This window comes from Pseudopipra pipra, chromosome Z (genome assembly GCF_036250125.1).
Source record: "Pseudopipra pipra isolate bDixPip1 chromosome Z, bDixPip1.hap1, whole genome shotgun sequence".
Lineage (NCBI taxonomy): Eukaryota > Metazoa > Chordata > Aves > Passeriformes > Pipridae > Pseudopipra > Pseudopipra pipra.
The window spans coordinates 73,807,798-73,824,043 of record NC_087581.1 but is presented as its reverse complement, the minus strand read 5'-3'; the positions used below and the strand labels follow the sequence as shown (position 1 = coordinate 73,824,043).

At 37.4% G+C, this 16,246-nt stretch overlaps 1 protein-coding gene across 4 annotated transcripts in view; it reads right to left on the bottom strand.

The window, feature by feature from the left end:
• Window positions 1-8,985: 8,985 nt before the first annotated feature.
• The window catches only part of CDC14B (cell division cycle 14B), a 40,926-nt gene continuing 33,665 nt past the window's right edge, over window positions 8,986-16,246 (bottom strand). For 2 of the 4 annotated variants that reach the window (XM_064641136.1, XM_064641137.1), the window contains one exon: window positions 8,986-9,196. Coding sequence is in view for 3 of the 4 variants with exons in the window: in XM_064641137.1 (XP_064497207.1) it covers window positions 9,157-9,196 (40 nt within the window). In the remaining variant the exon portion in view is untranslated. Of the gene's footprint in view, window positions 9,197-12,066; window positions 12,184-16,246 lie in introns of all 4 variants that reach the window. The other 2 variants (XM_064641135.1, XM_064641134.1) reach the window with 2 other exon arrangements.

The window sequence follows — 16,246 nt, the reverse complement described above, 5'->3', positions numbered from 1 at the left end:
CCAACCAACCAAAAACCCAATCAAAAAACCCCCCACCAACCCCAAACCTCAAACAGCAGTCTTTACATCTCTCTGAAGGAAAGTGAGGTGTAAAATTAAGGCACACAGATGCTTTTTGTTGACTATAAGTCCCACTTCAGTAACAACATATAATCTGCAACTGCTTTGAAGATATTGAAATTTAAGAACAGTAAGAACTTTGAGCTAAAGACAGAACTAAATTGTTAAGGAAGCTTTTGATTCCAGCAGGAGCAACTACAAACTAAAATGTTTCCTGCCTTACCAAGAAGTTTGTGACATTGGGGACGAATGGGATGTTCCTTCATTGCAGCTTTAACACACTTCCTCACCTGAGCCTCACTTGTTTCCTGTCCAAGGGGATGCTCAGAACCATTCTGGGAGATCTGAGAGAAACAAGGAAATAGTGCCAGAAGCAATGACAGAAAAAAAAGGAGTGGATGACCACACTGGACATTTTGGAAGTAGCTCACAGGAGTCTTCAAATGCCTTGAACTCATTCTTTCAATTTACTGGGAAAGCAGATTAATACAAACATTTCATTTTTTCCAGTTCTCTACCTCACTTTTAAGCAGTCTACTTAGAAAGCAAATAGTGGATGAGACTTAGAAGGAAAAAAATGTTTTGCTCTGGAGTAAGCTGTAGGAGTACTCAGCAACTTAAAAGACTTATCTCACTGATAAAGCTTTGCACAAGCAGGAGAAAATCATCCTAGAAAGACTACAGACTCTTTTCTTTATGCTCCAAAGAGAGGGTCTGCAGAGTAGTTCAGCCCAAAGGATTTTTTTTCTTGCATTTGTGAAATTACTTACATGACAATTTGCTATAACATGAGATTTCATGTTCCACAAGGAGTTCATTTTAGTAGCAGAGAGATACTCTGACAACATGTAGTAGAAAGAGTGTGCAAAAGCAAACCAGCTGCTGATGTAAGAGGAATCCATGCTGCTGCTATTTGAGTAATTGAACTGGATGAAATAATTTACATGACTCCTTCACCTTGTAGGAAAAGTTGCTACATGAAATCAGTGCAGTTTAAATTTTAACTGCTGCTGCCCTTTTCCCAGGCAGTGTGTGTTTCTGCCAAAAATGGCAATTTAATGATTGTGGAATAGAAGTGATTTTGTCTGTGGGGGTCATAGAATATTTTAGCTTGTTCTTCCCTCCCTGTTCCGCTTTTCCCATTGGACAGGAAAATGTCTCTGAATTTTTGTTTACACTTTTACTTGCAGGAGTGAGTGTATGTATAGACATGGAGAGCTTCTTTGCAGGGCTTGCTTCTATTTTCCATCCTGTGTTGGAGGTGTAGCCTCATCTTCTCCCAGTACCTCTTTTTGCTAAGGAAAGCAGTGAAATATTTAACAGTAACCCTCTCTTTTTCTACCAAAAATTTGAAACTTTGCTATGCTACTGGGCTGAATCTGGTGTAATCTAGTTCAGTTCTGACTGTTCGCTGTGAAGGCTGTTTCCTGCTGCTGCAAAGTTACTGTTTGTTCCTCCAACTTTGATCTGCTTTTCCAAACAGAATGGCAAATAGGTTCTTTGGGGAATGCTTTAAAGGACTTGTCAAAGTGTATCTGTGTAATCAACTTTTGGTTCAGCAGAGTGTTAAAAAAACACCTGGTTACAAAAAAAACCCCAACTTGTTACAAGTCTGTTTAATTAAAAACCAGAACAAACCAACCAAAACTAAACCCCCAAACTTCATGAGAATGAGTGTTAGTGTAGTTGATCACTGCTTAAACACGAAGTTTCTTAGAGAAGTGACATGTGACAATTTTATTTTTCAGTCTGTCTGACTTGACTGTGGCCTCAGAGCTTCTCTAGTTGATGGTATATCCAAGTATAGAGAAGGAATTATTAATTGTAAGTGGTGACAGTGATGCAATTCTTTTGTGACAAGAGAGCAGTAAATCTCAGCCATCTGTCACATTTAAGGTACCAAAATAGCTGTCTCTGTTAAGCACATATCTGCTGCTACCAGCCACTCCTTCCTGTAAAGCAATTGGGAGCAGGCATAAATAATAATAATAAATACTAAATAAATAATAAATACTAATGCACAAGCACTAGTAAATATATACACAAGCACCTTGAGACTGTTGCAGATCTGAGCCACGTTACTCTTCAATGCACTACTACGAGGTACTCTTTGGATTAATACAGTGAGTGGCTCAGGAGAAACTAAAGCATTTCAGCTTCCAGTTTGAGATTAATCAAGTTTGCAAAGAGAGGAATTCCCCTCTCTCCAGGGCTGTTGTTTATATATGATAGTGTTGATGTGAATCAAATGTGGTACCGTGGTTTAGGATTGGCAAGAATATATTAATATGAAAGTGCCTTTAGAGGAAAGAGGAATGTCTGTACTTAAGAGTATCAAAGAATGAATAAAAAAACTCAGAAGTATCAAGACCTGAGTTGATAAATAGGCATATTGGGCAATTTGAGCTCATGGGAAACAGGCTTTCAGCTCTGGTTAAACCTGTTTTTATGAAAACAGGCCTTAGGGTATGAGCATCCTTTGGGCCCAAATCCAAAATCCAGAGCCCTAGTACATTTATGTAATTAAAATTACTCTTGCACAATTTTTGAGTAATTTTTTCTTTCTTTCAGAGCTGTCACTGGCACATACACACTCACATAAGAAAATAACTGTATGTATATATGTATATACACACATATATATATATGTGTAGTCTTGAAAGTAATGCAACATTGACTCATTATCATTGAATCAACAACTGAATGTGAAATGTGGTTACTTTGCACAAAAAGTACATTTCAATCACTGAATAACAGGCGTGAAATTAGAGCTTTTTCTTTTTCAGTAACACACTGAACAAGAACAGTTTGTGCTTGAAGGGGGAGCCTTTAGTCTTTGGAAGAAGTAACACTGTGTTGATCAAAGTGACTTACACTTTGATTGCTATTTAGAATTTAATTTGAAATACATTATTATATCTTCAGCAGAATTTTATTGGTCTGCAAACAAATGCCTTCTGAAGATGTGATCCAATGACTGTTGCAGAGAGATGGCTGTGTCTCCAGAGCAGCTTTAGATGCTGAATCATGTTTAAGGACAGTGTTTGTTATGTTTGAGACAAACTAGCCCTTAATAAATTGAAAAAAAGTTTTTGCTCTTCCTGTTTAAGCTCAGTAGTGTGAATATTCACAATCTGTGTTCTGTTTGTTGTCTCTGCAATGCTTTACAGCTAGTTAATAGGACTTGTCTGCTTTTAGCAGAAGAAGTTCCTCTGTCTGTATTTGTACAGTAGTTACCATTTGAATGAAAGATACTGAATTTTGCATATTGTAACTGAATTAGCAGGATAACTCTGCCAAAAGGTAAAAATACCAGCAAGGTACAGGTTTGGTTTTTTTGTTTTTAATTCTTGCCAGAAGAGAATAATAAGTTGACATATGAGAATCCAGGAATTCTGTACTCGTTAGTGCTTTGGTTGTATTTCTGTTACTTGTGGATTGTGTGCTGGTTTCCAGAGCTTTGTGGACTGGGACAGAGTTTAACAGGGAGGATGTGGACCAGGCATGTTTAAAGGACAGCCTTCCAAGGTGCTTTCCTCCAACTGCTTTGTCACAGTCCAGCACTTGACAAGGTTCTTAGAGATTTCTCCCATGGATGGAGGGTGTCATGTTTAATAACAAATGTACTTAATTGAAGATAGTTCATGTCACATGGCATTTCTGGTTTACAGTAACATAAACTATACTGAAGACACACCCAGATATAAGTTACACTTAACACAGCAGTTGCAGTACAGAGTTTAACCCCAATGCCAATGTGATTCCCATTACTGGTTCCTGTGATATGTATCCTCACTGTCACCATACCATGTGTCCCCAGGTGTTGAGAAGGAATGGGAGGGTTGATGTCAGTTCAAACCCATTGAAATTCTTTTGGCAGTTGTCTGGGTCTTATATTCCATGTATTCATTCTCCCCATGCTGGTCTGGTCTTCCCTCTCTCTAAAGAACTCCTGGAGCTGTACGCCTGGTTGATCCACTCAACTGTTGACAGCCCTTTATCTACAACAAAGGACACCCTCTGGTCCCCTCTGTACTGAGATAAAATCATCTTTGCAACTGCTGTGGTCCATCACATCCTGCATCACTCCCTGAGCTTCACAAGCACATTGCCCTTGTCTGTCTCCTCTTGACTTTATTCCATTTTAGGGGATTATTGTTCAGTCACATCCATGTGAAACAAAACCCCAAAACAGAAGTATGAGAAATAAAAAAGCAAACATCTCTTCCTCAACAAACTCTTAGTGAGCTAAAGCATGCAGTTCCCAACACCAGCCTTGAATGTGTCTAAACAGTGCATCCTTTGTGCCAGAGCATGTTTTTGCCTACTCTTGATAGGCATTGTAGAAACTGTAATCCAAAGGAGGCTAAATAATAATAAATAATAAAGCCAAAGAGAAGGTGTCCAGAACTACTCCAACAGATCATTCTTGCAGTGCATTAACTGACCTGGCACTGTGTTGCCTGAAGAAAATGCAGGGAGAAAAAAACTCTGAGGCAATTGGTTTTGGAGGTGAGATAAGGGTTTTAATTTGTGCCTCTGAGGCACAGAGATTACAAGACACACGCTCCCCCTCTGTACAGATGGTAGTTTATAATATTGCTTGTCCAATCCCAGGTTTCGTCCACCCACTGGCTTTTGCCCTGGACCACCCTCAGTCACACCCCTTGGGAATTGAGGTGAGGGTCTCTAAGGCCACTCCTTCATCAATCTTCATCTTCTTCGGGGTACAGGGGGCATATATTTACCCAGTTCTTGACTGTACTTTTGCAGTTCAGGCCAAGGTACAAGGGTTCTCTAAACAAAAGTCTCTCAAAGAGAGACTAAACATTTTCTACTGGAATTCAGGGGATAAGGATATGGAAGCATGGAATGGGGTGATGGGGTAGGGGAATGTGTGTAGTTTCTATGCTAAGGGTAAGTGAATAAGGGCTGCTGCTTCTAAAATCTACTGTATAACTACTTATAAAGTTTATAAAAATTAGAAAAATCAAAAAAACCCAAAAAGATCTTAAGGCATCACTGGATTTGACCTGGGCCATGATCCAGTTTTTGTCTGTGGGATTCTTTTAGTCCTCTGCCCTCCCCTGCCCAGTGCATCTTAAGGATGCCTTAAATTGCTGAGGGTATGGGAGAGCTTAGCTGTGTTTTCCTGTGGGCATCACAGGCATGAGCTGGTGTTTTCCCATCACTCACTCTTCATCAGGCAACTGGTTTGTCAGGAACTCATCCATGTTTAGAATGGATCACCTTAAAACAGAAGAACACACTTCCAACCATAAAAACGTATCTTTGGGCAAGTGAAAGCTTCCTTGCTTGGCAAACAGGCTCTGCTTGGTGAGCACAAATTCTGCATTTTCTAATGCCTGTAAGAGTGGTCAGAAGTATTGCAGTTAGTTGGTTAATATTTTTTTTGCTGTTGTATTTGGTGTTTGTTTTTTTTTTTTTGAAAACTGAACTACACCCCCACCAACACTTAACACAAAAATAAGGAGTGTTCCTGAAAATTTAGTTTTTACTTTTGAGAAACCATCACTTTCCTGGTAGGTATCAAAGCAAACAGTATTTAAGATAAAGCTTGCTTCCAGTAATTAGTACTATATGATCATAGGAGAAGGAAAAAAATAACAGGAACCCCATTGTTCCATCTAACCATGCTTTTTTTACTATGTAACAGTATCCCAATAATTCAAAATACAACTCCTGTTTTCCAAAGTGAGTGCCCTGAAATGCAGAGCCAGAGATTGTCTAATTTTTTTTAAATTTAAAAAGTATGTGTTTTAAGAATCTGTGCTTTAATTAAAGGTTTTCAGGTAACTGAGAGTGTTGTATTATTTTTCAGTGCACATATGAGTCAGTCCAGTACAGACACAATGGCTTTGTGATGATTTTTTTTGGAATGCTGAAATAAAACAGAATCCAAACATGTGATTATTTTTATTTTGACAGAACTTGTGTTTACGGTTCTCACTATTCAGTATTTTGTATAAAATCAAATGCAGTATTTTCAAATGAGACACAAATGCATATTGAACTAATTACTATTACAAGATAATACGAACCTTTATCTTAAAAATACCTTCAGCAAAATAAACTTCCATTCTGTCACTCCAAGTTAAAAAAATATGACTAGAAATATACAATTTAAAAATAATCAGGATGCACAGTACTGATTAGTCACGAAATTTTAGACCTTGATAGCCTACATGAGTTTACACAAAACAGACTGCCACTGATTAATATAAAAACCGCAGTGCAACAAACTGGTGAACATCACGTCTATCATGTTTTCCCCGATTTTGAGTCTCTACAAATCTTTTTTTGTTGCTGTATTAGATCAGCAGCACTTTCTCTGCTGTCATACTGGGGCAAAAAGACAAGGTCTGGGTTAACATCTGAGTTAAGGTATTGATGCTGTAATGGAAAGGAGCAATATAACCCAATATAACTCCTACTCCATGAGTAGGAGATTGATGTGGAATTCATTTGAAAAGGAAAAGAATTTCAGAGGAGAAAAACTCCTAATTGATGACAGCAGAAATAACTTCCCTCAGCTGCTCTCTGGTACAGTGGTGATGCATCTGCCACCACCTTCCATTTTGGCACATAATACTTCAAAAAAAGATTTAGAAACCATGCCCTGTACCTAAGACAACTTTGGTATGGTATAATAAAATCTTGAGGCAAAAGTACTAAAAATTCCTAACAACAAACCAAGCAGTACAATTAGATGGGATACAATGAGGTAATGAGTTTGTTTTCCATATAAGGCTGTTTGGAAAGTTCAAACATAAAATCCCTTTGACATTTATGTGTCTCTGACATTTATCTTCTCTGAGATCCTGGTTGCTGGGTGTCCTCAAACACACTGATGTCAAAAATGCAGTTTTGGTCTAGCTGGAGTGGTTGTTGTGTATGTTTGCTCACTTGTGTTACACACATTTACTTCTGATGAAGGCAGAAGTGCTAAAGACTCTGCCTTTAAAACAGGCAAATTCTGTTTTGGAATTTGGAAGGGGTGAGAAGTAGACCAATTATTTTTAGGTTAAAAACAACGATGCTAGAAGCAGCTCAGCTGAGAGAAAGGCAAAGCCAAACACAGTAAATATCACTGAATCTCTCGTTTTGACTCTCACTTCAGCAGTTTCATCACTTCTGCCTCTGAGATAAGAATGTTCTCAAGAAATAAACTAAGATTCATATTTGCACAATATACCTGCTATTCTGGCCACCTGTACTTCAGCTTTTGGGCAAGTGGCTTACTAAAAAACCCTAACCAACCAACAAAAAACCCAAAACACAGCCCTCCAAACCCCAAGAAATTTTAATTCCGTTACCAGGATGAGATCAGTCCCTCTCTTTTAGGTGCTTTTCACCAAGAAGAAAACGGTGGCGACTGTGAAGTTTAAGAGAAAACAAAAGAAATATCTGCAGTCTGAGCCTCAATGGTCCTTTACTTTGCACTATACTTTTTTAGATTTCTTTGTATCTATATTTGCACATTTTGACTATCCAAACTCATGGATGCTACCTGAAAGCTTACTTACACTTCACATCCTGTTTCCTCTCCAGCTCATGATGCTCTTGCTACAAAATGTTTTCAAACCACTGTGTGACTATTTCATATTGACATTTAAAAATCACCACCCTAACAGATTACTTTTTATTTAAAAGGATGTAGATTGAAACTAGTCATTGAACATTTACATTCATAAAAATAAAATTCTCCCTCTTGCAGAGGTAATCTTTATCTTTAAAAAATTCAGTTATTCCATTACTGACATTTCAGATCTCTCCATTTCTTCTACTTTCTACTGTAAGAGTCACTAAATCAACAGATAACTGAATCATATTTAAGGCTATGTGGTAACAGTCCTCATCTGAGGGATATGCAGCTATAAACATCAGTTGGCAGACAAGGGTACATCAGCTTTGAGATTTCATAATGTGAAAAGAAGTAGGGGAAAAAAAAACACTGCCAGTGTTTGAAGACAGTCTTGTAGTGGATGACAATGTCAGTCTCAAATAGAATCCCCTAAAAATTACACTGCTTTTTAACAGAGGTAAGATGTAGTTCTTAAAAGTGTTAATTAGATGTCAAATATTCTGCCTGCCCCTGAATTGCAGCAGCAATCTCAGTTGGATGGCAAGCTTACTTTCCCTTTTTTTGTGTGCTGCACTCACTAAGTGCCTCTAAGATAAAAAACAATGGCATCCACATGTTATCAAGCATACCAATAAAATCTGGCGGAAGTTCTTACCTTTTGTATATGGTAACCTAAAGTTTCACCTAATAGACTTGATGGTAGGAAAGGGAACAGTAATGATATTTCAGTACCACAGCACTGCTTTAAACGGTAAACTGTTTTTCCTCCCCTTTAAAATCATACCAGATTTAAAGCAATTGTAAGTGGTTAAAAGAGCCATTGGTTGTGAACAACTAAAAAACTGTCACTATTAAAAACAAATTAATCACTTATAATTAGCTTTTCCTAAACAAACAAACCACATAACCTCTGAAAATAAAGCACTCTTTGGTGGACAATAGTTACTTAGTGTACTCAATACTGCAGCTTCATAAAAAACTTCATACAAAATAAGAAAACAGCCAATGAACACAGGAGAGTACCAATACTAGAATAAGAAATAAAGCTTTTGTTGTTGATTCTCAGTCTCAAGTGAAGACTTCAGCCCACTCTGAATGGACAACACGATTTTATATATTTAAAAGCTCCCACCATCTTTTTGTTTCTGCTGGTCAGCAGCTGAGTGATTGCCATCACAATTTATACACATGCTTCATACGTATTAGCAAGCCCTCTTTATAATAGAGAGCTTAAGTATTTACACCTGAGTCTGAATGTACACAGATTTTGTTGGGTTTGCTTGAGGAAGTGTTAGCACGGTAGGAAAATGTCTACCAAGCACGTTCACAGTTCATTTTATTCTACAGGTACGGAAGAGATTCTTCTATTTCATTTTTTTTTGCTGAAAAATGAAGCCAAAGTCATCTTCCTTGAATTGCAACAAGTTCCCTCTAGTCATATCCCCTTCACTCCTGAATATCCTCTTCAACACTCGTGGCTTATTTGAAATTCAACGCCAGACTGGTCTAGTCCTTGTGACGGGCTGGCTGCTGAAATAAAACATGTTTGAGGGAAAAAAGTTAAATATCACTCAGCACGTATTTCATGCAAACATTTCTGGCAGGGTAAAATGAGCAAATGATACTTGAAGAAAGAAACAGAAGGTAAAAGTCACTGCATTTAAAAATACAGCAATACTGGTTGTCAAGAAAGCACAGACTGGTTTGATCACAGACACTGTGCAGACAGTTCTGTTCCACATGGAAATGCAACAGAGGGTTCACAGCATCATAATTTCAGTTTTCTTTCTCTCCCTCTGAGGTATCAACCGTAGGAAAAGTAGACAGCATAGTAAAGAAACATTAACATTTTTTTAAAGCTAGATTTAGATTACATATAGGAAAGCTCTGAAACGCTGCAGGTAGTTTTCAGTATTTGAACAAGGGTGCAGAAAAGCTGCTTTGTGATAACCCAGCAAAGCAAAAGCATATGAGATTTTTAAAGTGTATGCCTCTTTGTTAGCTTTTGTGATATTCCTGTCTGGTTAAAACAAGTAAAGAAACCTATACAATCCAGTTTTCACACATTTCTTTCCCTACTCCCTCTTATTTTTTTTTGTAATGACTTGACCTGCATTCCCTTAAGCACCTCTACCCACCAAAATGCCTTTACCACTCAAGAGTTCATTTCTAATCAACTATTTACTATAAATATAAAAATACTACTATAAATTTACTATAAATATAACCTAATTCTGTGGTAAGATGGAAAAGATGGTTTGATTTGTGTCTTCCTGTGATTCAGCTGGTTCAGAGGTGAAGGATGCACCTTGTTAGAACACAAACATGGAATATATCAGAGAATCCACTGGAATATATCAGAGAAGAAAATGAAAGAATGATGATACACAGCAATGTCAGAAGTTCAGTGAAGCAAACAAGGTCTTGACAAAGACAGATGTTGGTTAGGGCATGATGTCAATTTTGTGTAATAATAATAATTATTCTCTACCCTGCAATCCACTTAATCAAGAATAGGTCAATGAATCTGAGCACTGTGAGTTAATGCAAACAGCACACACTTCAAGAAATGAAAATAAATTTAGATGAAAAAAGAGGCATGCTTAAAAAAATGAGTGAGATTTTTCCAAATGCTACAGGAAAAATAAAGGGACATCTCTGAAACTAATAACAAGGCACTGCATTCAAAGTCTATTAAATTGTACAGTCATACCCTTTGGAGGGACCAGACCCAATCTGCCCTCTCAGATTACAAGATAATTAAGAACTCTAGAACTGTGACATAACTAGGACAAATTTGATTACTGGATGGAAGTATAAAGTGACTGGAATTCTCTGAGCTCAAGAGTTAGAAGAAAAGAAACAGTGTATGGAATGAAATATTTTGGATGGAAGTTTTAGAAAATCCATTAACATATGAAGGAAGTAGTTTATGAACTTTGAGATCAACCTCATCCTTGCTTCCACAGTCATAAATCTGCCAATACACATACAGGAGTTGTTTCAAATTAAATGAAATCTTCTGTGAACTCTATTTTAGGGATGCTGTTTCCTCCTAGGATGGGTATTCTCATCTCACACAACATGCAGGTCAACTTGGAAAAGTGTTTTCCAGGAAAATCTCTGTCCAAATTACACATCTGCATGTATACAGCTTCAAAGCCTTGCAAGCAGATTAAAACTGGGAGAGGCATCAAGAATAAAAACAGCAGGCAGAACCCCATCTATTCTGTTTGGACCAAAACTGACATGGTGAAAATGAGGCAAAATTGAGAAAAAACACAAGCAGCCAAAAGGAAAACCCTGAAAAATACCCCTGGTTTTAAATAAAACATACCTTTCACGAAAAAGAAATTATTTTTTAACATATTGTTAAATAAATTAAAAGAAAGTCACAGCTAAAAATTCTCTGAATATAATTTTACTGCAGTCTACTATTAATGACTATTTCCATTGTCTGACAGAGTGAATTTTTCCTAACTTCTGTTACCTTCAAGGTAACAGGATGAAGAAGGAGAAAGAAGAGCTCATGGGGAAAAAACTCCCCAAGAACTTGGAATTTTCAGCAATATTTATAAATCAATGCACATAACATAAAATGTTTCCCAACAAAAGTAAGTCTCTTCAGTATCTGACAACCCATTCAAAAGTTTTTCACTATGAGCCACAAGACAAATTCCAGTCAATACAAATTCCAGTCAACTGTAACCACTGGAAGTTGTTTGGATATTGTTTTAAGCTGCACTCTCAGGGTCATCTCTGATAATCAGCTGGAGAGTTGGTACAGAGGGGCAGGATCACATGCAAACACAAGGAAACCCAGCAGTAGTGTGCCCACCTGCTTCTCTGCCCAAAGGCACTTTCAGTCTTGCATAAGTCCCTTGGAGTTTAAAATTTCATTAAGCTTCACTAAACAGGTTCAGTTCAGATTATCAGCCATGCTCTCCATAAAAAAAAATCTCATGCCAGTATAGACAAGCATTTTGTACACTTGGCTTTGCCACTCCTGCTGCATTTCAGTTGTCCATCAAATTTCTCGTAGTTTTGACTTCATGCACTGACTAATAATGGACTTAATGCTGTGAACTACTTTTCCATCTCTTACTCCAGGCAGAGGGGTTTTCATGTTACCAAAATCCCTCATCCTCAGTAATTCTGACTCACATTAGGAATTACAACATAAAATTCTCGAAGTTGAAAGACTGAGCAACATAAACAAATGTCTTAAGAAATATATTTCCAGATATTCTTGGTACATGACATAAACCATACAATTGTTTCTCACTTCCCACTGCCAGGAGAAAGGCTGGACTGTGGCAAAGCTCCTGCCAACAATGGGTACAGCAGCTCAAAAGTTACTGGAGAACAGTTACTGGATCTGTAAAGAGGTTAACTCTCACCTTTTCAAATTGTTTTTTCTCGCAGCAGACCTGGTAGTTCTTTTAGTAATGTCTGTACTGTCAGAAATGCTAGGTTCAGAGGTTATATTTTTCTGAACACTGGACTGCAGAATTACTCTGTAAAGAGTAGGAAAAAAGAAAGATTATATAACCGGGAAGTTTCTAGAAGACACTGAAAAGAGGGTGTAACAGTTGCAATAGAGTTAACAAGTAGCAGCTGGCTTTTCACAAATCATTCTGAAAAGCAAACTCTTCTGCCTGAAACACATCCTTCTCTTTTATAACATCCTTGTTACAATTGTGGTAATGCAACTTGTTTTTATTAGGAGCATAGCAGCTTCCTTTGTTCATTGGTTTTGTTGAGGTTTTTTTGCTTTCAAGGCATGGATTAAATTATTGGTTTTGAATTTCCTGTTAGGTTGTGGAAAGACAAAAAAAAAAAAAAAAGAAATTGCATTTTAGATTACTGCAACGAATAAAAAAAATTATAAAATCTGAAGTATGCAAAAAAACCAAACATTGCTTTTCAGACTGACACAGAATTCAGAAAAAAAACCAAGTAATTCAATTTATGAAGATCAAAGTCTAAATCTCCTGCAATTTACCATGAAATAGTCCCTTCAAATAGGAAAATCATTGCACATGTTGGCATTTTGCTCTTAGAGGGAATTACTGCACCCTACTCAAAACTCAGCTTTACATGCTGATTGTGCTCAAATGCTTCTCTAGAAGATTTTGAGCAATATATTGACTATTTCTTAAACAGGCAGATAAATTCTAGTGTTGCTTACATTAATGAGAAAAGAATTCCAGGCTGTGGAATGCAAACAACTGTTTTTATCCACCAGACAACTGGTTCACAAGGAAACCATGTCTCCTGTATTCCCAGATACTATGAGAACAAAAAGTGACAACTGGTTAATGGAGTCCACGAGTATCTACTTAGTGCACCATTTCATACATCTATTCTCTAGTCATTCTACTTGTGCAAGGTTCCAAATATAAAAGTATGCATCTTTTTAGAGATTCAGAGCTAAGAGTAACTTAGCTATTAGTATTTATTCCCCTGCTGTTCTTAGACTCTAATTTTTAGTGGCTTCACTGACTCCAGTTATGTCAGCAGATTATATTAGACTGGAAATCAAACACTTCATTTAAGTTGGATAAATTACAGTTTCGTTGGTTAATACCCTGAAGAAACTATTTTCAAGGAATCCTAAATGTGAATAGAGAATGTTAACTTCTGGAGCAAAAGTGGAAGAAATGGGAGAAAATATACTTTTATATACTCATGTAACATACTCACCAAAAACAGAAATGGAAAAAAAACCCCTATGTTTTCATTGTTTTATATGGGTTTCATTCCAGAATCAGAATGTGCATTGGAGATAATACAATTTCATCTAAAATATACTCTTTATGCAGCAAAACTGATCGACAACCTAACTTTTACCACACACTTCTTGATTGTTTAGCAAACAAATTACTACATAACCACAAAGTTCAAGTATTTTAAAATTCTGCTTGAATAAGTCTGTCTTATTATTTCAGCCTAGCAAAAGATTGTAACTTGATTTGCAAAAGTTCAAACAAAACCACGAGTTCCTCTGAGATAAGACTGTAATGAGAAGTACTACTAAAATACAAAGCAAATTCTGCTGTAAACACAGCACATTCAAAGTTGAAGGACTTACACAAGAGGCAGAAAAAACTGCAACCCAGATACCTTCAACATCATATCGTGCTTCTGTAGACAACACAAATTCTTCTATGGAAAATATGTTTTCCTTGCATGCCCAAGGTGAAAACATTCAAATCCCGAAAGTTCACTTTGTAGTTTCTGTTGAGAGTGCAGAACAGTTCCTACAAGTTCCAATATTAAAATTCTGTTTTCAGTGCCACAGTTGTCCTACAGCATGAACAAATTTGGTCTACCACACTTTCAACCAAGCCCTGGAAATGACACCAGTGGTGAAAGAAGACCTGCATTGTACCTTTCATCTGTGCTGCTCACAGCTTCTAGGACTGAAGGGAAAAGTACAGAGAGAGCTTACCCTCATAATATTTAGTCACTGAAATATATGCATGACCAAATCATGGCACATACTGGTTTACTAATGCTCATGCAGACAGAAACAGGGAAAAATTATGTTTCCTCCTTAAATATATCCATTTGGCGTCTCTCTGTATAAAATGCATGTAATGTACACATACAAGAAAACAAAAATTACTGGAACATAACCTAATGTGTATAATCTTGCTCTCATAGATGCCCATTTTTTCTAGATATCAGAAATTCAGAAAACAAGTCAATGCACAATGGCTTAAACCCGTGTACTTATCTAACATGAACTGAAATATGAGGCAGCAGTGTGCCCTTGTGGCCAAGAAGGCCAATGGTATCCTGGGCTGCCTGTGTTCTAAACACAGGCTACAGGATGCTGTAATATCCACTAATATCTACTGAACACACACTGGAAGAATTTGTCACCTCCAGTTAATCTGTAATGGAAACATCACTTAGTAGTTCTGATCCTAAATACATGCCCCAAATAGCAGACTGCTTTATGTGCTGCTTTATTAATCAAACTAGTACATTGATTTTTAAACAAAGCAAAACCTGTTTCAATGGAACAGTGTTTGGATCAGTGGCAGCATCTTTGAAATAATTCACAGCTTTTTTTCACCACTTAACTCAGAGCAAGGGTGGTACACAGGTACATCAGCAGGACACAAAAGCCCAAACCACATAATCCAAGACAAAGTCAGCAAGGTAATAAATACATATTGGAGAGAAATCAATCCACACAACATATTTTAAAAGTGATTACAGTATCCTAAGAAGGGATGAGGGAAAGACAGGCTACACAGCTGTATGTCTTCTCTGTCTTGCAATGGGCATTTTAGTCTTGACAAGTCTGTCAAGTTCAATACTGCTTTCTCCTTCATCACCTCATGAGTTTTAAGAAAATAGACCTGAGACATTGACCACTTTTCCAAGTCACTGACAGGCAACAAGTGACTGATACTCTTCAGCCTACAGGGCTCCAGCCAACAGGACTGCCAGGCTAGTCCAGAGATTCATGATCCTGATTGATAATCTGATCCCTCAAAACACAGGGAACACTAGCTGGATAATAGAAAGAGAGTTAGATTTTAAGAAAACCTCAAGTGTTTTCTCTTCCTCAATTTAAATGAACATTGTATGACTCTTAATCCTGAATATGAAGTAGTAGCACCAGTAACCCAGTTGCTTGCATCACATTTACCAACCTCAATCTTCCCTCTTTCCCTTTGAGCATGGGATTGTTTAGTTGAACACAGAAACAGCAAAAGAAAGAGAGTTGAGTGAAGCTGATCTTACTGTACAGAAAAACAAAGCACAGATTGTTTCATCCCTTTAATCTGTGTTGTAACTTCAGCTTTTCAGTATGAGTTCAGAAATCTAAAGTCTGACTTTTGAAGATCACTGAGACAAGAAATAATGCACATTTGGTGCAAAACTTTGAAAACAAGCCTCTCATCTAAGTATGTTATTTGACAGAGTTAGGGGGAAAAATAAACAAAGCTTAAGTGACCTTTACTTCTTGATCTTTTTTTTTCTCTGAAAAGAACAGGTTAAGATGACCTCAGCCAAGGCTAACAGAATAACTAAGCTGTCCACAAGTCCCCCAGTTCTCATTCTTCAGTTATTAGGTCACTTACTTCAGCAGAAAGAGTCCCATGCATTTTAAAAGTGCAGACAAAAAGTTGCAAGGCCAAAGGTAAGGATGAGAGAAACTCTTAATCTTCATGTTCTGCCAGGAGAGAATGCCTATTCTTACTTACTCATGTGAAACACCTTCTGACCATTTTTATTCTTCGAGAGCACCAAGATTTCAAGCAGTCACCCTAAATAACCATCCCACTCTGAGGGTGGTGGTGACAGAAGAGCTCCAGGGAGACTCAGAAGCCAGCAAAGAGTTCATTTGGATTTCCTGGCAGTTCTGCACGCTGAGGAAGTTTCTGTTTAGCCAAAAGATGTAAGTTGTCATTTGATGAAAACATTGCACCTTTAAAGTGGAAGCAAGGCACAGCAATCACTGCAGCCACTCTGACAGAAGCAGAGTGGATAAAGAGTGAAAACTGTACACAAGGAACTGCTATGTTATTAATGCTTTTCTTAGCTCCTGAATCCAAG